The sequence below is a fragment of the Aquarana catesbeiana genome, linkage group LG04 (genome assembly GCF_042186555.1).
Source record: "Aquarana catesbeiana isolate 2022-GZ linkage group LG04, ASM4218655v1, whole genome shotgun sequence".
NCBI lineage: Eukaryota > Metazoa > Chordata > Amphibia > Anura > Ranidae > Aquarana > Aquarana catesbeiana.
The window spans coordinates 291391715-291413113 of record NC_133327.1 but is presented as its reverse complement, the minus strand read 5'-3'; the positions used below and the strand labels follow the sequence as shown (position 1 = coordinate 291413113).

Below are 21399 nucleotides of genomic sequence, written 5' to 3'. Positions count from 1 at the left end.
CCGTCTCCGTTCCTCCTAAGACCTCCTGCTCTCTAGCTCCCTCATCACCTCCTCCCATATCTGCCTCCAGGACTTCTCCCGAGCCTTGCCCATACTCTGGAATTCCCTACCCCAATCTGTTAGACTGTCTCCAAATTTATCCACCTTTAGGCGATCCCTGAAAACTTTCCTCTTCAGAGAAGCCTATCCTGCCTCCATCTAACAACTGCACTGTTTTCTCCATTAGCTCATCCCCCACAGCTGTTACCCTTTTGTATAACTTGACCCTCCCTCCTAGATTGTAAGCTCTAACGAGCAGGGCCCTCTGATTCCTCCTGTATTGAATTGTATTGTAATTGTACTGTCTGCCCTAATGTTGTAAAGCACTGCGTAAACTGTCGGCGCTATATAAATCCTGTATAATAATAATAATAATAATAATCATTTATATTATTCTTCTAAGTATAGAAAAATCCTTGATCTGCTAATACAGGAAAAGGCACGTACCAGAAACGCATGCCTATCTCACTACAAGGTTTGACAAACACTGCTTGTATTATTTCCAAAAAACAGGTGCATTCCACTTTAAGGCTTCACCTCCACTGCTGTCCAGTGGTTAGATTTCATAGCCAGCATAAACATAACAAAAAAAAACCCATAAAAAAACAAGCTTTCATAGTGTAATATCTTAAACATCCACATTTATTTGACACAAGTAATCAAGGTGCTTACAAAAGCTGTTTAAGCATAAGCCTAAAACCAAGCATATAGTTTTGGCAACAAATAGTGTTGGCAAAGGTATCCAGACAAGCCATTGGACGCCAGCCACTCTAATCCATCCCAGGTCACAAAAAAAGCAAAAATGACAGGACACAGTTCCTATTTACTCCTAGCGTCAGGCATCCTACATGTTTAGATTGTTCTGACTTTATTGTTTGAAAATAATTTTGGTTAGAAATATTTTCATGTATCGTTTGACGGACTTTATTTGATCACAATATTTATGGAATGATTTATTGTGCATGAATTTTCACAAATAATAGTTTATAATTTTGAATCAGTGCTGTATTATTTTTCTATATCACTTAGGGGTTTATATTTATGTATAGCAACTAGTTTTTGATAGAAAAATAAGTTATTTGGTTCACTGTTTTGCAATATAATATTCTCACAATTTATTATATTCAGCACAGAATTGTTTATACAATTACCTGTCTCCACTTCACTTAACAATAAAAAAGTAAATTCAAAAAATCACCCAATGTTGTGATTTTAAGCAGAACTGCGCTGCATCTGAGGGCCACAACAAAAAAGTGCTATTTAATTAGATTTTATTATTCAAAGCAAGCTCATCCATCTATCTGTGTCTCTTTATTTTGTTGAGAAATCACTTTGAAAAACACCTCCTTGCATTTCTGGCCATTGCCATCTTGAGTAAGAGCAGATGATGTATGTAGCATTTATTTCTTGAAATCCATCTGCCCTTAGCTGAGGCATGCAGGTAGGAGGATGTGCTTAGCTAAGAAATTTCATCCTCCCTTCTTGAAGACTCATGGAATGTATAAGAATATACAGGGCCTACCTGACAGGGTTCTTCCAAAAGTTGACATCGTCTACGCCCCAGTCAAGAAGAAAAATGTGTCACTCATAGGTCCACCACATGCTTATGTGCATGGCCAGAGAATGGGTGTCATCAATAAAGTGGGTGCTTCACAGCGTGTGGCTTGTAGAGTGCCATCTTTCCCTCTTTACTTTGCTATGTTTTAGAAAAAATAGGGTCTGGGACTACACTGAAGAGATTGTGGGGGTTAAATTAACCCCATTGCTGGAGTTAGTGGCAATAATTAAAATCATCAGCATTATTGTTGGGACCAATGATGACACCCATCATTAACCCCTAGCAAGTGTTGGTATTTGGGGTAATTTTTGTAGTCAAATAGCTTGTCTCACTTATACACAGAGAAAAAGCAAGTTGTGTTTTATGTATTGCAATTGCAAGTGTAAAAAGAAACAAAAGAATGCAGGAGAATTACTGTAATGTCCTAAAGGGAAACCTATTTCACAATGTATGTATCCACAGCAAGTGTCAAAGGGTTTAGAAGAGTGTCAAAACAATATAGTAGGACTTACAAGAAGAACAGGGAAGAGATTAATTACCTGACTCCATATCACTTTGTTTTCTTCAAGATGTGACTAGTGACCCAGTGACCATATCAACCTTTGCAGCTACATAGAAAAAGTGTTTATGACTAGTGCTCAGGGGATGCCTTTCAGTGCCTGATGCTAGAATCAAATATGTTTGTGGGGATTGAGGGCAAGGTTAAAGCAGTGGCTAATGGAGCAAATGTTTCATAGCATTGCCTCCCTCTTCACAGCAGCCAGGGCACTGGCTGAAGACTGACATCAGCGATTCTGATTTTAGCATATATAATTGTTACACAAGCCACGTTATAATTTTATGTTATTAAAAATCACATTTCCTTTTCAATTCTCAACACTGTAGTTTTCTGTACATTTTAATGCGATATGATAACCTGGAGGCGTTCAGTACACAGTTAGTGTACAGAACGCCTCAAAAAAAAAATTGATTTACTGCTTGTATTTTTGGCTCACTAATTTTGCCAAAAGTCTGCACTAAGATACAAGTCCGATTTTAGGCACCCACTGCAAAAAAAGTGTTGTTGAGAAGCACCTCAATGATTAATCATTTATAAGGGGATGCAGACACTGCAGTTTTCCTCATTAGAACACAGAAAGTGCATTGGCTGAATAATAATGAACCAGAACTTTTTAAACAAAATAAGTATGTGATCTGTCTGGTGAAACAAACAGTTATTTCTTCACAGCAAGAAAAGCTAGGAATGTGATACAAAGTTGTCAAAATAAAATGTACACTGATCACCCAGAGGGAATTGTTTTCTTCTTAAGGAAAGTGGAGGAACTCTTTAAGGTTTAGTCTGAACACAGATTCTATAAAAAAAACTTGGCTGTTTGGATATTTTGACTAATGCCCAAATGTTCAGCAGGAATTCCAGGCCATTTAAACAAAGGAGTTAAGGATAGTTAAAACAATGGCACCACTGCCCTACCCCCCCCCCACCACCACCACCACCACCACCACCACCACCACCACCACTTCTAACTAGGTCCTTCAGTTCTGGTGTGAATTTAAAGGGGACACATGCAATAGAAAAAAACAATGTGAACCTCTCATAAGTGCTATACCAGAACCTTTAGGTCTGGTATGGATTTTAACCACTTGCTGACTGCTGCACGCCGATATATGTCGGCACAATGGCAGCAGTGGGCAAATGGGCGTTACCGTACATCCCTTTTAAGAGCCGGACAATGCAGGCGGTCGCACCGCATACAGCGTGACTGTGCCCGCGGGACCGGTGGACTTGATGGCTGCCGGTCTCCTTGCGATTGTGTCATGGAGCCTCAGAACGGGGAAGTAAACAAGGCACTTCCCTGTTCTGGCTTGTGTCATGACAGAGATCACTGCTCCCTGTCATCAGGAATGGTGATTGCTGTCATGTGACTTGAAGCCCATCCCCCCACAGTTAGAATCACTCCCTAGGACAAACTTAACCCCTTCATTGCCCCCTAGTGGTTAACCCCTTCACTGCCAGTGTCATTTACACAATAATCAGTGCATTTTTATAGCTGTATAAATGACATTGGTCCCAAAATAGTGTCAAAATTGTCCGATGTGTCTGCCATAATGTTGCAGTCCTGATAAAAATCGCAGATCACCGCCATTACTAATAATAAAAATAAAAATGCCATAAAACTATCCCCTATTTTGTAGATGCTATAACTTTTGTGCAAACCAATCAATATTGCGATTTTTTTACCAAAAATATGTAGAAGAATACATATCAGCCAAAACTGAGGAAAAAAATAGTTTTTTTATTTTTTTGGGGGGATATTTATTATAGCAAAAAGTAAAAAATAATATGTTTTTTTCAAAATTGTCGCTCTTTTTTTGTTTATAGCGCAAAAAATAAAAACCACAGAAGTGATCAAATACCCCCAAAAGAAAGCTTTATTTGTGGGAAAAAAAGGACGTCAATTTTGTTTGGGTGCAATGTCACATGACCGCGCAATTGTCAGTTAAAGCGACACAGTGCCGAAAAAGCGCTCTGGTCAGGAAGGGGGTAAAATTTTCCGGGGCTGAAGCGGTTAAGGAAGAATCCCATGAAAAATACTATCCAAAAAAATGTAAACAGTGAAAAAGACACACATAGTTTTCGACAAATTCTTCAACAAAGAAATCCCCAAAAATGTCCACGATGTTCTTTCACAGTTAATAATATCACTCAGCTTTGTAGATTCATGGCATTCATAATGCTCGCCACTAGTGATGAGCCCGATGTTCGAGACGAACGTAAGTTCAACTCGAACATCGGGTGTTCGCCAAACAGCAAACATTATACGGTGTTCGCGGCAAATTCGAAGGCCGCAGAACATCGTTAAAGTCTATGGGACACTAACATGAAAAAAACAAAAGTGCTAATTTTAAAGGCTAAAAGTGCTAATTTTTGCATTGATACATGCCCCAGGGGACATGTATCAATGCAAAAAAAAAGTTTTAAAAACAAACAACATTTTTTCAGGAGCAGTGATTTTAATATTGCTTACATTTTAACAATAAAAATGAAATATTCCTTTAAATATCATGCCTGTGGGATATCCTTAGTATGCCTGTAAAGCAGCGCATTTTTCCCATGTTTAGAACAATACCACAGCAAAATCACATTTCTAAAGGAAAAAATCTGATTCAAAACTGCTCGTGGCTGTAATGAGTTGTTGGGACCCGGCAATATAGATAAAAATCATTGAAAAAATGGCATAGGGACTTGGGTCCTGCCCCAGGGGACATGTATCAATGCAAAAAAAAGTAAAAAAAAAAATCCATACCAGGTCCTTCAGGATATTAAGGGGAACCCTGTGCCAACTTTTTTTTAAAATGGCATAGGGGTCCCCCCCAATCCATACCAGGCCCTTCAGGTCTGGTATAAATTTTAAGGGGAACCCTGAGCCAAAACATTAAAAAACTTGATGTAGGGGTTCCCCCCTAAAATCCATACTAGACCCTTATCCAAGCACGCAACCCGGCAGGCCTCAGGAAAAGGGGGGGATGAGAGAGTGCCCCCCTCCTGAAATGTACCAGGCCATATGCCCTCAACATGGGGAGGGTGCTTTGGGGTCATTGTGCCTTGTGCCTCATCCCCACAACCCTTGCCCGGTGATTGTGAGGCTCTGTGGGCGAGGGTCTTATCAGAATCTGGAAGCCCCCTTTAACAAGGGGACCCCCAGATCCTAGCCTCCCCCTCTGTGAATTGGTAATGGGGTCATTGGTAATTGGTAATGGGGTAATGCTTCTTCCTCCAGTCTTCTTGTCTGACATCTTCCTCCGGCTTCTTCTTCTCCGCTTCGTCCTCCAGACGATCTGCCTCAATGGGAGTCTCCCACTGTGTGACGCTTCTGTTATATAAGAGCTGTCACCTGAACAGAAGCGTCACACAGCAGGAGACTCCCACTGAGGTGGATCGGAGGACGAAGTGGAGAAGAAGAAGCCGGAGGAAGATGCCGGACGAGAAGACCGGAGGAAGAAGCGGAGGAAGATAGAGGAAGAAGCGGGTGAAGAACAAGATGGAGGAAGAAGAAGAACACCAAAGGAAGACCAGAAGAAGATGGAAGAAGAAGCGGGGAAAGAAGACATTAATAAAGCAATAGTCAAAAACCGTCTATTGTCTTTTTTAACATTTTTTACACTTTATTTGTGAAATGGTAGGGGTACATTTGTACCCCATTACCAATTCACTCAGGGTGGGCGGGATCTGGGGGTCCCCTTGTTAAAGGGGGCTTACAGATTCCGATAAGCCTCCCAGCTGCAGACCCCCACAACCACCGTGGTAGGGTTGTGGGGATGAGGCCCTTCTCTCCATCAACATGGGGACAAGTTGCTTTGGGGGGCTACCCCAAAGCACCCTCCCAATGTTGAGGGCATGTGGCCTGGTACGGTTCAGGAGGGGGGGGCGCATTCTCATCCCCCTCTTTTCCTGTGGCCTGCCAGGTTGCGTGCTCGGATAAGGGTCTGGTATGGATTTTTGGGGGGACCTCATGCCATTTTTTTTAAATTTTGGAGCGGGGTTCCCCTTAATATCCATACCAGACCTGAAGGGCCTGGTATGGAATTTGGGGGGACCCCCACGCATTTTTTATTTTAATTTTGGTTCGGGGTTCCCCTGTGGGGGAATCACATGCTGTTTTTATCAATAAACTTTTATGTGTATTGCCGGGACTGACAATTCATTATAGCCGCGAGTAGTTTTAAATGACTTTTTTTCCTTTAGAAATGTCATTTTGCTGTCACACTGTTCTACACACGGGAAACATGCCCCACTTTACAGGCATACTATAGACACCCTCCAGGTACGAAATTTAAAGGAATATTACACTTTTATTGTTTCACTTTTAGCATTATTAAAATCACTGCTCCCCAAAAAACGTCCCTTTTTAAAACTTTTTTTTGCATTGATACATGTCCCCTGGGGCAGGACCCAGGTCCCCAAACACTTTTTATGACAAAAACTTGCATATAAGCCTTTAAAATTAGCACTTTTGATTTCTCCCATAGTTAAAGGGTGTTCCGCAGCTTTCGAATTTGCCGCAAACACCCCAAATTGTTCGCTTTTCAGCAAATGGGCGAGCAGCCAATGTTCGAGTCGAACTCATGTTTGACCCGAACATAAGGCCCATCCCTAGAAGGAAAGCATATGCCTTTTGGCTTCCTTTCTTGGACCCTATGGTTTTTTCTTAATTTTTGCAAGTGGTTGCTCCTTAAAATCCACACCAAACCCAAAGAGGATGATTTACTAAAACCATAGATTTCAAAATCTGGTTCAGTTTTGCATAGAAACCAATCAGCTTCAAGGTTTTTTGTTAAATCCTAATTTAACAAGCTGAGGTTAGAAGTTGATTGACTACCACTATTTAGTAAATTACCCCAAAGAGTCTAGTATAGAATTTGTGGGAGACCTTATGCCGTTTTTGTTTCTTTTGCATGGAGTCCCCCTAAAATTTGTGCCAAACCTGAAGGGCCTAGAATGAATTAGGGGTGGAACCCTTAGGCCATTTTTTTTAAACTATCCCTAGCTCCTTTGCCTACATGGCCAAGGATTTCTGACCATGTAAGTAAATGTGGCCAGTTACTTTACTGGTTGTTAAAGACTAGGCAGTGCACCTGCTGGTTTCCTCAACAAGCACTGACAGCTGGAAGCTGTCATGTAGAATATCAGAAGTAAAACTACTATTATCAATGATGCCAAACAGGTAAATATTCAAGCTTTAGTCTAAACACCTGAACAACCAGAGTAGTGTCCAAATGTGTGTTCAGACTAAACCTTAAAACCTATCCCTCTTGACTACCACTTTGTCTTATGAGACCTTCTCTCCCCCACTACCGCCATGTCTTTTGATAAAATTGCACATACATTTACAGGTGTATCCAAGGATTCCAATAGAGGAAGCACACAACAGAAAATCAGGTAAGCAGATTCCTAACAGCAAGAGTGTTTTAGCAAAGGCTCTTCGGAAATGACAGGCTAAGATAGACTGAGAAACAGGGTACAGGTATGAGCAGTAGCAGCAGGATGGAGACACAGGATGAAAGACAGAAAATATAGCCAGCAAGGTTAACAAATCTAGAATTGTGTGAACTAAGTGGTTTGCATAATAAGTAAGTGAAAAGCATTGCAAGGTAGTGGGAGCAATATAATAGGAGCAAATTCAGATGGATCCTTACCAAAAATTGCTATACAATTTATTTTACCAGTTTGAGATCCTCAAGAACGCATAGCTGCAACTTTTTTAGCCCCTGAGTTTACATTATCAAGTGCTACATACTGTATGCCCTTAGTTATTTAACTCAGTGGAACATATAAAACATTTCCAATATACCTCTCCCTGCCCCATGCAAATTTACTTTTTCCTGGATCCTCTGTGTCCACCTCCATCTGGCTAATTGTGGGTGATACATGGCAGCAAAGTTTTCCCTGTGTGCTTTTAAATAAGGATGCCATGCTGGTGACATATAAAAAAACATGCGGTCAGTGTCCATATACAATATTGTTGTATTTGTTTTTTTGTAATTATGCACTAATTATGGATGTTCACTGTCTTCTGTTTGTTTTTTATTAGTTACAGACAATTTATGTTTGTTACTGAAACCACTAGCCCCTGAAGAAGAGGTTCATTGTTATAAAACTTGAAACGTGTTGGGAATTCCCTGTCCTTTCTTAACATCGACAGAGTCCAGTGATGGTTTGTATAATTTTCAATATCGCACCTCAGTTGTATATGCATCTAATTTTGATTTTATTATGTTACAATCTATGTTTTTGATTTAAAATAAAGTAAAAAAGATATTTTCATAATCGTGTGATCACTAAGGAGTTTCTGCCTCTCAAAGTCCAATAGAGGATTTCTTTTTTCCATGCAAATTTACTTTCTTCGTATTCCCAGAAGCCATAATTGTAGCTAAAACCATGCGTGAAGGCTCAATCAAAGCCAAACTTAGAATGTTGATCTGCCATGTCCATTGATGAAACTGAAATTTCACTTATTTACCTCCACTAGAAATCCAGCGTTTTCACTTAAAAAGGTCATACCTTTACGGTCAGTCAGTCTTGACTTGCATAAGGACTGTTTTGTGTCATGACATATAAGAAGAGGCTTGCATTTATGGCAAAATATTTCCCTATGGCTTTCATCTAACTGTTGCTTTATTTACTAATCAGAAAATAACTTAAAAGCCGGTGACAGGTTAGGGGATACTCTTTGCGGCACATTTATAAACTGCAAAAATGTAATACATTTTGCAACATGATGAATTGCTAATTCAAATTAGCTCTCTATGGACTCATCTCTTAAACATGCTGATTCCTGTCTTCCCTTAAACCTTAATCAATAAATCTCCTGGGGGAATATGCTAGGAATATTAGTGACACAGCATCTTAAAGAAAGACACCAATTCTTTTCAGCAAACTACTGTATATGCAATTAAATATGGTTAACCACTTCAGCCCTGGAAGAATTGGCTGCTCAATGACCAGGCCATTTTTTGCTATATGGCAATGCATTGCTTTAACTGACAATTGCGTGGTTGTGTGACGCTGTACCCAAACAAAATTGACGTTCTTTTTTTCCCACAAATATAGCTTTATTTTGGTGCTTTTTGATCATCTCTGTAGATTTTATTTTTTGCGCTATAAACAAAAAAAGAGCGAAAATTTTGAAAAAAAACAAACTGCTTTTTACTTTTTGCTGTAATAAATAGCCCCATTTTTTTTTAAATCAGATTTTTTCCTCAGTTTAGGCTGATATGTATTGTTCTACATATTTTTGGTAATAAAAATTGCAAAAAGCGCATATTGATTGGTTTGCGCAAAAGTTTTTGCATCTACACAATAGAGGATAGATTTATGACATTTTCATTACTATTTTTTTTTTACTAGTAATGGCGGCGATCTGCAATTTTTATTGGGACTGTGACATTATGGCAGACATATCGGACATTTTTGACACATTTTTGGGACCATTGGCATTTATACAGCTATCAGTGCTATAAAAATGCACTGATTACTGTGTAAATGTCACTGGCAGGGAAGGGGTTAACACTAGGGGGCGATCAAGGGGTTAACTGTGTTCCCTATGTGTTTGTGTTCTAACTATGGGGGATGGGACTGACTATAGGAGATAAGAGATAATGGTCCCCAGCTCGTAGGAACTCACAATCTCTCTCTCTCCTCACAGAACTGGGATGTGTGTGTTTACACACACACACGTCCCTGTTCTGCCTCCCATGCCCGCGATCGCTTGTGGCCGGTGATCATTGTGACCGCCGGTTACGAGCATCAGCACCCCCACTGTGCAGTGGGCACGCACGCACACCTGCTATCCCGCTTAAAGGGACCAAAGTACAGCTACGACGGTTCATGAGATCGTGCCGACCTGCCGCAGTATAATGATGATGGCTGGTTGGCAAGTGGTTAAAGAATAATCTCTTTCAAAAAGTCTTTACTTCAGGGTGTTGTTCTCTACATCACAGCTACTGGAGTTCTCTTGAAATTCCCAATCAGTTTTAGGAGAACTGGCCTCTCTTGCCAATGTGATTGCTTGCTTGGCATCCCCATATATTCTTAAGTGCATTCATACAGAGGACATTACTGTTTTAATTGTGCACATTACACATTTAAATTATGGTTATAGGCTTAATTGATGATTTGGTGGAGCTAGAATTTTTTAACTGCTTATGCACAATTACACCCTTACTAAAAGAAAAGTTGCTTCAGATTTCTCAAAAAAAGTCTGCAATGAAGAGCAGTTAAACAAGTTGTGGGGCTAAAAAACTAGGTGGGCATGTGTGCATTGGCAATGAATTGAGATTTAAAACTTTCTAGTTCTAGGAAAATTCAATTAACGTGATACTGCAGTTTTATGGACAGTCTGTTGAGCTTTGTTACATACTGGCTAATGGCAATTTTTTGGGGAGTCCAGTAGCCATGGGGCTCAGCAATAACTACTGTCTACAACAACACCCAATGTGGAATTTTAGATATTCTCATTCCATTTGTCACAATATGCAATGTATATAACAAACTGAAAATGCAACAGTGAGAGTGGAATCTTCCTATGACTGCTGTGGCAGTTGCACAGACATAAAGTATGCCAAAGGGCTAAGGTTTCAAGTCAAAAGATAAAGCCAAATATTAAATTCTAGAGTCTCCAAATGATATTAAAAAACATTACTCGGTTTATCTCTCTGTCAAGTATAAAAAGCTAAAATATTAATTTTGGGTTAATTGATCCATATACATGCCCGTATACTCCTCTAGACATATCCTAGTTTATGTGCATTTGCAAAAGTATGGTCTCAATTAAGATGTGTATATCTCTTTTATTATTTAATTTATGCAACAGAGAGCCCCTCACCCCCACACACACACACTTCTGAATACTAATGGACCAGAAAGAAGCTTACATCCTTAGCAAATTCATCTCTAAGTTGTGTGTGCTATAAATATAAATAAACAACAAAAACATTTCTAAAAATGGGAAAGAATAGCACTTATGTAACAGTACTGACCCTGGCATTTTACATCCCAATTTCAGAAAATAAAGTCAAAATAGTAAAGGAACTGGAAAAATGTTGAACGAATAGCTAAAACAGAACTGAGTGCTCTCCTTTTACCCTTTAACCTACAATTGCTTTCACTTTTCATACTGGTGACACACTTCAAGGCCAAACAATAGAAAACATTGCAATCTACAACAGCACGTTGACTGTTTATGGAATGTATTTATTCATTTATTTTATTCTTGAGCAATGTAATATGCTTTAAGGCTAATTTTGAGAACGCTTTTATTTATTTTTTTCCATAAGTGTTTTTATTAAAGGTGAATAAGACATACAAAGATATAGCATTTTACAAATGTTGTCAAATGTTTCTACAATTAGCACATGAAGGCAAAATAATGAAATTGTGTAAACATTTTGATGATAGCTCAGCATCTAGAAGTATTGCTCCACATATGCAGTTACATTAACTGATTATTTTTTATACCAATCTTTATGTTATGTTAGGTTTTATGAATGTTATTTTTATTTGTTGTTTATTTAGCGCTGGTAGATTTTCAATCTACTGCTTATAGGTAAATTTAGTGGGTTATCTGTTTATACATAGTCAGATTTGCCTCTGTTCCAGCTTGGCTGAGTTGCATGTAGTTTCACACTGTGCCTGTGGGTGTCGTTGTCACCATGGGTCGGTGTTGGAAAGGCAACACGTTGAAGCGTATGTGTGCTCCTCTGTTCCGGAGATAACTCAGTGGAGGTGGTCCTCCGAGTTGCATTCTGGGAGAGGGTATTTATGGGACAGACGCCATGTTTTAGGGTTCGTCTTTCGTTCCACCTGCTGGCCCTCCTGGCCGACAGGTATGTGCTAGGATTACTACCTCGTGGTCCTCCGACCAGGAGGCCCACATCGCTGCAGCGTGTGGGTGGGCCCAGAAGCCTGTCTGGGGCCTACCACAGCGGCAAGGGAATGGTCCTGGGCTGTCTGTCTTACGGGAAGAAGCTGGACAACTGAGAAGATCGCAGGGGAGGACCCATTATGGAAGGATGATGCAGAGTGCTGGTCTGGAGAGGGGCCTGGTGACTCAGTTGGAAGACGCATCCTAAAATAATCCTATCGCATAGTACTGCCGGGTCGGCTTAAAGGTTCTAGTGCTGTGTTTGCTGTTCATCGTAAACCATTACATCCTGTGGCAGAGGATTGTACGGGTTTTGTTCCAATCAAGTCTGTGGCAGAGACTTTTGTTCGTGCTGCGTACTGGCTGCTAGGTTAGTGAGAGAAACCTATCCAGGCGGGCAAAGATTCAACTCTAAAAAGAGAGTACATTCATCTACAAGCTTTCAATTACTAATACTACACTAAGAAAAGGTATTTGAACTTCCCTGCAACTCTTCTTCCACCTCTTTCCTGCTACTTCCTTCAATTTACGTTTATTAAAGCATTGGAAAAGATACTCAAGTGTCCGGTGCCTACATTGTCTGGTATTAAACTCAACGGGACCCTAGACCCGGTTCTGGTGAAATAGAGGTAATGAAGGTGATGGTAACAACCCGCTTTAAACCAGCAGCTCCACTGAGAGTTATTGCTACACTTATTTATTTTTGGCAAAATTGTAGGTTGTTCTTGTAGGTGTAGCATGTAGCTCAAGAAATGGTATATAGGTAGGGAGGTGGATCGGGGGATATGAAGGGAAGAAAGGGAAGGTAAAAAGGAGGGGGGGAGTTCCAGACTCCCCTCTCTCTCAAGCTACGCTGAAACAGATCAATATAAAACTAGTTTGGGTTGAGAGCATAAGAAGTGGCTATGTTGGTCCCGGTTCTCCAAGAGGATCATAAATGGGACCAGGACTGGAAGCAATAGGTAAATTGTTAAATTTTTTTTTATTTTCAGCAAGTGTATTGAGGTGAGAAGACCTCATCCGTCCTTTGCTTGATATGCCTCTGTTGTTTTGAAGCGTTGCCAGCTGTACCATGTTGATGTAAATTTGGGTATCTTTTCGCGGGAGATACTGATGAGTTCTTCAATTTTTTTCTATATTGTTGATTCTACGATACCACTCCTCTTTCATTGGGGCATTTAGAGAGTGCCAATGGCATGGGATGCAGTGTCTTGCTGCGTTTATCATGAACATTGTCAATGATTTAAGATATCGCCTTTTGGGAATGGTGGTATGGTGGAGCAAGTATACTGCAGGAGAGTATTCTAACACTTTTATTATGTTTTGTACTAGGTGCAGAGAGCAAAGGGGGTTTGAGGACTCGGCTGGAAGTGATGAAGTGAGGGGTATGCCATGCTTTGGTGTGAGAGGTACTTCAAGGTAATTTTTCATCGACTCCAGGCAGGTAAAACATGCACAAATGAATAAAGCTCTAATCATAATAAATTGTTAATACTTTTTGTTAAATTGTTAATACTTTAATAATGTTAATATTTTTATTGCAAGTAATGTAACTACCTGGATTTGGAGTCCCCTCCCTTGCCGGACAGGACAAGGCTCTGTGTAAGAGCTGTGTAAGATTGGATAGACAAAAATACAAATCCTATAGCAGATAAAGCAGTTAACATACATATCTCATATGTGTATGTGGTTATTTGTCTGAAGTTCTGCTTTTAGGTGACCTCACATATAGGCTATATGATCTACTAATTCTTGATCCTCTTCAAATTATTAGAGGTAGCCTGCATAATTAGCACTAACTTATTTTTAACCATGCAAGCTCCTAAGCTGGAATCCTATATTTCCAGTGGAGCCCTTGATCTGGAACACACATGCAGGAGAGAAGTTTAGATTTTTAAGATTTCAATGGCTGCATGCTAGACAATGGTTTACTATGAAATTAAGCCACTATCAATATGACTTAATTGTCATTCCTCTTGTATGAACTGCTTTAAAACAGCAGTGCTCTAAAGCTGGCCATGCATATAACTGGCTCACAATTGATCCATGTATGGCTGTTCCTGTTTGATCGATGGATCTACTTTCCATGTAAAGTCCTGTTGGTAAATTTTCAATTGATCAGCACATGCAGCCATTGAGCTGCAGTGCTTATCAGTATATTCTGATGGTGGGGAAGTCACACTGTTAGAATACAATGACACATTGGGGAGGATTCCCACATCCACAATGAACGTATGGATAGGGGAATCAAGTCAGTTTTTTTCATTCAGCTTTTTGGCTGAATGAAAAAAAAACTGTGCCATGTATGGCCAGCTTAAAGGGGTTATAAAGTATAAAAGTTTTTTACCTTAATGCATTCCTTGCATTAAGGTAAAAAATGTTTAGGTGGCAGCTTCCCCCTCAGCCCCCCTTTATTTACCTGAGACCCCTGTCGATCCAGCGCTGTGCACATCTGCAGATCTTTACTCCTCTCCCTTCCAGGTCTCCCTGGCTTTGCTGGGGCACAGAGAGCCATTGGCGAGGGAGCAGGGGGTGGGCCGGATCCTGCTGTCTGTGTCAATGAATGCAGCAGAGGGACTCGGGTGCGAGCATGCACGAGTGTCCCCATGGGAAGCAGGAGCCAGGAGCACCTGCGGGGGACCCAAAAACATGAGGTTCCCGTCCGCTCTGTGCGATTCTATTGCACAGGGTAAGCAAATATAGACATGTTTGTTATTTATATATTTTATTATTTACCTTTACAACCCCTTTAAGTTGTTTACCAAAAATTAAAGTTGGATTAGAATGATAGCTCTGCAGCCTACACAATTAAAAACAGGTCAGTAATGGCAGCTTCAATATTTCTATATTTACTGAATGCCATTAAGGGTAGTTTTATACTCATTGTGCATTTAAATGTGCAAAGCAAATATTAAACATTGAATATTAAACCTGAATTATTTAGTAACATTCAGTTTTAGTTTTTTCTTAGCTGGCAATGGGAGTTGGAGAATGTAGTAAGTGTTTTTAAATATAAAAATATATAAATGATAAAAATAGCTACACCCCTTATTTGCACATACATGGCAGGCAGTAAGTGTGATGACCCCCTGCCATTCTGCTTCTGACCACCATATCTTTCAGCAAAGGAGGGGTTGAGGTGCCCCACCTAAGAAAAAAAAAAAGAACCATAGCCAGTGCATGTTGCTGATGGAAACCGCATCAAATAGTAAGTGCCCATGTGTGTGAGGGGTTCTGTGCAATATACCATCCAACCTGCATTGGGACAATTCTTAAATATACACTTAGTGTTAAAGGGCATGTGGGTTAATATCATTGTGGCAAGGGACCATACACTGGTTTCTTTGTCACTGGGATAAAAGCCTACATTCCTGTTTTGCTAAGCTTTGGTTGGAGGTAGAATGTAATGTTATTAAACACTAATTGAACTGTCAATTTAAATGTGATGAATATATTTTAGGGGCATCAAATGCAAAATATGTCAAGGGCCTTTTTACTTACTTCAGAAATCAGCCACAGACTCAGTAGAAAAGTATTTTCCATGCCACCATGCTGTAGCAAAGGACTCTTACATTCTGTGTGGAAGCAGTGGTCCCTCTACAGAGGTTCAACACACCCCTTGAGGAGATAGGTGTATAGCTGCGCAATCAGCAAAGCCCATGGTTCCTGATGATTGGAAAATTCTAGGTCTGACTCAGCAGGGGATGAGTTGGACACCCGAAGAGACACCACTGCTTCCAAACAGAAAGCAAGGGTCTTTGTTTGCAGAGGGAGGCAGGGGACTTTTCTACTCAGTAAATGGATGATTTCTATAAAAAAAAAGTAAGATTTTTTCTAATGCATTTGAGATGTACTTTAACTGATTTAAAATGAAAGTTCATTTGGACTACAAAAGTAACCTTCGTGTGTGGTGATTTTCCACTTAAGACTGGCATATTTCTAAATGAAATAAATGTTTTTAGTAAGCCCTAGTTCACACCAGTGTGACTTGTCATGAGACAATTAAAAATTAAAAAACAGTTAAAAATTGCATGACAAGTCGCAACCCATTTGTGGCAACTGAACTATGAAAATCGTTGTGACTCAAGTTGCAGTACCTTTGAACCATTTCTGTGCAATTTCATGTGCAACTTGCATTGAAATCTGGGTAAATAATGTTGCACAGATGTCAGCAAGCCACACATGAAATCGCACTGATCGTCAGATTTGAAATTGCACTGAAGTAGTGTGATTTCAAAGCTGCACTGATGTGAATCAGGGTTAAATGTTACAGAAAGCATCTCTCATTAAAAAATAGACGTTGTTTGAACATTGGCAAGTGTAATAGTGAATCTGACCAGCATATATGTGACTGTGTGTAGAATGTCTTGGATATCACTGTATTATACCATTGATAAAGAATAATAAAAGGATGACCAGCTCATTCATTTGTAATTCTTATTATGCTTTAAATCTAAAGGAATCAGCTACATGTGTTGAATACAGTGTAGGCATCTGTCAGGATGTATTCATTTAATCATTTTGTAGATAAGGAGGGTTGCTTATTTGAATCAAATCTAGTAGTAAGTAAAACAAATGGACAATAAAAATAGATATGCAACTCTGTGCAGGTCTGTGAAATTCTGCAAACCTTATTTTATACCTGTGTTCTATTCCATTCTCCCATAAACAAGGTCTTTCATAACATTCAGACTGGTATCTAAGCTTATTTGCAATAATTGCACCTTCCATCTACATGGACGTTTGCAGTGGAACTTTGCAGCAATATGATTAACTACACAAATACATATTGTCAGTTTGCAGTAAATGCACCCTTGGTACTCATACAGAGAAAGGAGGATAATAATATATCTGCAACACTAGATGGCTCTGTGTGACCACTATTGAATCAAAAAGGAAATGCTGCAGTTCAGTGTACTTGTTAGAGACAAATGACTATGAAAAATCCACATGGCCAGCAGTTTGTCTGATCCATTTTTGTGATTTTGCTTGGCAATCTGCTTGTGTTTTTCTTACTGTATTGATTTTTTTTTTTTAATGCTAGTATTATTCCATATACTGCATTTTAACAAATTAACTGATTACTTTATATAAGTGTGGAAAAAAAAACGTATTATCCCCAACTCTGAAAAAGTAAATAGTGAATTTTAAAGAAGTTCACTACTGCTATAGATGTAGCTTTGCTTCCCCAAGTTTAACTCTAGTTGTTTTTTTGTTTTTTTTCTTTTTAAACTATAAGAGAAGCTCATGTGAAGCAATGAAAACATAACATTGTGGGAATTTTGTGCATATTTCCTTTTAAGTTTTACCATTATGTGAATGGTAAGGTGTTTATTGGATTGAGTCTTATAGATCAGCTAATATCAAATCCAATATTTGCAGATATTTTCTAATCTTTATGATCCAGAACAGATCGTGATGTGTTCCAACAGTTAGCTTACAGTTTTTATAGTATATTTATTCATCATTTCTTTTAAAAGGTTGCGTTTATAGAGGGTAATATTTAGATTTATATCTGTTTAATTTAGAATATTACTGAAAAAAAAAAACAATTTACATCTTGGTGCACAGAAAACAAAGGCAATTAATTAAATCATATCGTAACTATTTTAGAACAAAGTTTGCAATATTCCATTATTATTTTCCTCCAAAGAGTAATATTTATAGCAGTCATTGACAGGCATGAATGGTAGGGCTTAGTTAATCAGACTGTTATTTAGTATATTACACCTTGGAAGCATATTTGTGTGCGATAATAGTGTCCTTCTTAGAGAGTGTTCTCCTGGCAGACACTTTAACACATTTATATTCAGCAAGGAAACAATTGTAAAGCTGGATAGTGTTCTCATAATACTTTGAAGCTTTGAGATGCATTCCAGCTCACATGCATCTGTGACTTGGTTAGTAAATGTGTGTCTTCCAGCTGTCTAAGAATATACCTCAGTGAAGCACAGGTAAAATATTTTATCAACAGTTCTTATCTAGAATAGAGTTTATAACTCCATTTCACCTTGACAGAAGGTGACTAACATATTCAGCAAATCTTTCAAACAGCTAAAGAAGTCAATAATTTTAATTACAAACCACAATCATCAGCACTATTTTCTGAAAAGAGGGCTGCCTAAGTTGTCAGAAAAAGCTAGGAAAAATATAGTACAGACTCTAAATGTACTTATCAAATTTCTTTATGAACCCAAATTAATCTCCTACTAGAAAACAATGACAGTGCTTTACAGGCATCTCTAATACCCTATGTTGAAATTCACTAGTAAATTAACAAATCCATATTTTAAGATTGCCAGCCAAAGCAATTATTCACTTCAAGAGCCTAAGGAGCAGTTCAGTGGAAAATTATTATACAAGTTTAGAGTTAAAGATGACATCAGCATGCACCAGGATAATCATGAGTGCATTAAAAGCATGAGTAGTAGAGCTCTGGTGGATTTCAGGACCACTGTGCTGTGGACAGAGCTACCCTAGATCAAATAACTTGTAGCCTGTAATGGATCAGATATTTTCCAATGAAGTTCAAAAGTATGTATAAGCTGTCTTATGACAGAATTATCTCTTTTATCAAAATAATTTGCACACATGGGACATACAATGCACACCCAATAAAAAAAGGTGAATTGTGCTCGATTGTTATAAGTTACTGCACTCTACAAAGCTCTGTGCTACCCAATTAATAATTCTGAAAATGCATCATTAGAAGCAACAGAATTCATACAATGACCATTTACTTACCCAAGATATTTCCAATAAGAGCAATAATAAATACTGCAATATATCCAGCAATAAGCACCCATTCGTATTCCTTTGGGTGTAGATATTCCCTCCAAAGAAAGCGTAGAAACTCATCATCATAATCAGAAGATGGGTTCAGAAGTGGTTCCTGTGTCACATTTGTTTCCAGTGCAGACCTATTCCTATACAGATAATCATCAACTTTAGTTCCTGGCATTCTTCCAGAGCTTGATTGCTTCAGATATAACGCATAAAGAGCTATAAATTCCAGTGGATGAATCAACTTATATAGGTGCACACAAAAGCATCCTTTTATGGATATCAGAATCCATGCCAAAACAAAATGCTGCAGAAGTAGGATGGGGTTAAAGTTAAAGGCATACAACTCTTTTCCTGTAGTTTTCCTTTACAAATGTCGTTACTTTACTTAACATTTTTATCCCCTTGGCTTGAATAAAACAGAATAAGCATAGAGGGAGAGTAGAATAGCGTGCTTCAATCTCAGTGTTTGAATCCATGTCACTGGGTCCTGTGCAGAAGTGCTCACTCCCCCTGCAGTTCCTCCCCCTCCATCCTTACGGTTTAGAGCTTGGCTGCCTGTTGTGTACTACACAGAAAAGATCATTGATTCTCTCTATGAATGGTATAATTCATGCTAGCAGCTCAGTTCAACTGCAATCATCATGCAATTAATTTTCATCCAGGTTAGCTAATCGGTAACTCACGTCTAATAACTGTTTTACCCAGTCTGTTTGAAGGGTTATTTTTTTGCAGTCCCAGCTCTAGAACAACTACCCTGTTCCAGTTCCCAAAACTGCTGCCAGTGCACTGTGCTCCTTGATTTGTGTGTTGCAGATTGCAGAGAACTGAGGCAGTGTGCCTGTGATAAGGCTTTTTGTGACTGGGAGCTCTGCAAGTAGAATGAGTTATTGCGAGTAGAAAGTTATTTGGAAATTACTGTGTTATTGTCAGGGTTAAAGTGTAGAAAGGAAATCATGACAATGCAATGTAGTGGACCTTATTGATGTGTGCAAATTATAATAAAGCTTTCAGTATGAATGTACTGTATGCACTCACTTAAAAAACAAGATACATCTTTATTTTTTTAAGAGTGTTTAATAAGGTACTTTGTTTAGTGTAAAGCAGAACCTTGACAAATTACTGAAGGTGGGGCTGACAGCTGTGTAAAGATACCAAGTCACTTCTGTCAGTGTACCCTGCCGTGCAGCTGTGCTTCTGACTGCCACTCATACTGCACTGCAGGACACAGTAGTGACATAAGTGCTAGCAGAAAGAACCATTTAGCGCATCAGAAAACTAGGCACCCAGCATACCATGAAGCATGTTCGATATGAATATTCTGACAGAGGCTTAAAGTGCTTGAAGACAGTGTGGTTGATTTACTAAAGGTAAAAATGCTGTTTACTTTGTGAGACCTTCTTGAATTAACAAAGATATAGGGGTTGATTTGCTAACAGCGTAGGCTGTTCACTTTGCAAGTGAATTTACCCTTAGTTTAAAAAATACAGTGAAAATTCAGATTGCAAATAATATCCAAACAAGAGTGAGGTTGATTCACTAAAACTGGAGAGTGCAAAATCTGGTGCAGCTCTGCATAGAAACCAATCAGCTTCCAGGATTTATTGTCAAAGCTTAATTGAACAAGCTGAAGCTAGAAACGTGGCCATGCCTTCGAAAAACGTTCTGATTGGCCAGACAGCGGTGGGTGGCTCCCCAGTTTGACAGCTCTGCACCACTCCCACACAAAGACACACAGCCAGTGTCTCCCGAGGCTTACCCAGGCTTTTAGCTGAGGCTGACATACAGTGCTCGTGGATCCTTCCATACAGACTTCCCGGCGGTGCTCCTGTGATCCTATAACACTGAATGTGGAAGTTCCCTCTCACTTTAGCACTCTGTAAGTGCACCCACATTGTTCATGCAAGTGTCTAGTGTTTTTACACTAGAAACAGCACATTTACTTCATTCTTCCTCTTAATCCAGACCACTATATAAATTGGCTAGCTCAGTAAGGTCCTATGCTTCACTCTGGAGACCTAAGATACGTCCCCATGTGCAAAAAAAGCACCTCTCTCTACTTTTAGGTCCTCGCCTATCTGGCTATCCAGCTAGGCATTCACCTTTCCCTGTTCTTCCCTTTTTGTATTGCGGCTAAAATCTTGCAAGTTATGAGATTTTCCTTTGACTCCATTTTGGCGTCTAAGTGCATCCAAACCTTAGTGGCCCTTTAAACTGCATGTGGGTCTCTGATTAAACGTGTGTTTTACAAGACTCCAGCAAAAAACTTCACAGCGATAAGTTCCATACTTAGATCCATGTTGGTATACTATCTGTGAAGGCTTTGTTCTGCTATTTTCTCATCCTCTCCACCCCTTCCTCCCTCGAACATTTTCCCGCCCTCCTTTTTAGGTGGTATTTCTCTGCCACGGCGGTGCTGCACCTGAACATGACATTTTTTTCATCCTATTTTTGCTCTTTCAACGCCTCCCTGGGCGTTGCTGTCTCCTTCTTCTCTGTTGAGCATATAATCTCTGGTGTTTGAAACGTTTAACACATGAGATTGTTCGTATTCACTTGGAAGCTTTCAGCCCATTTCTTTTTTCCCTGAAGAAGACC

The 21399-nt window shown here is 39.3% G+C and overlaps 1 protein-coding gene across 1 annotated transcript in view; it reads right to left on the bottom strand.

The window, feature by feature from the left end:
- Positions 1-19554, bottom strand: part of HCRTR2 (hypocretin receptor 2) — a 212702-nt gene extending 193148 nt beyond the window's left edge. Inside the window, exon 1 of the mRNA XM_073629116.1 lies at positions 18763-19554. Coding sequence (XP_073485217.1) covers positions 18763-18979 — 217 coding nt within the window. The 5' untranslated portion in view covers positions 18980-19554. The remainder of the gene's footprint in view (positions 1-18762) is intronic.
- Between the last annotated feature and the right edge of the window lie 1845 nt (positions 19555-21399).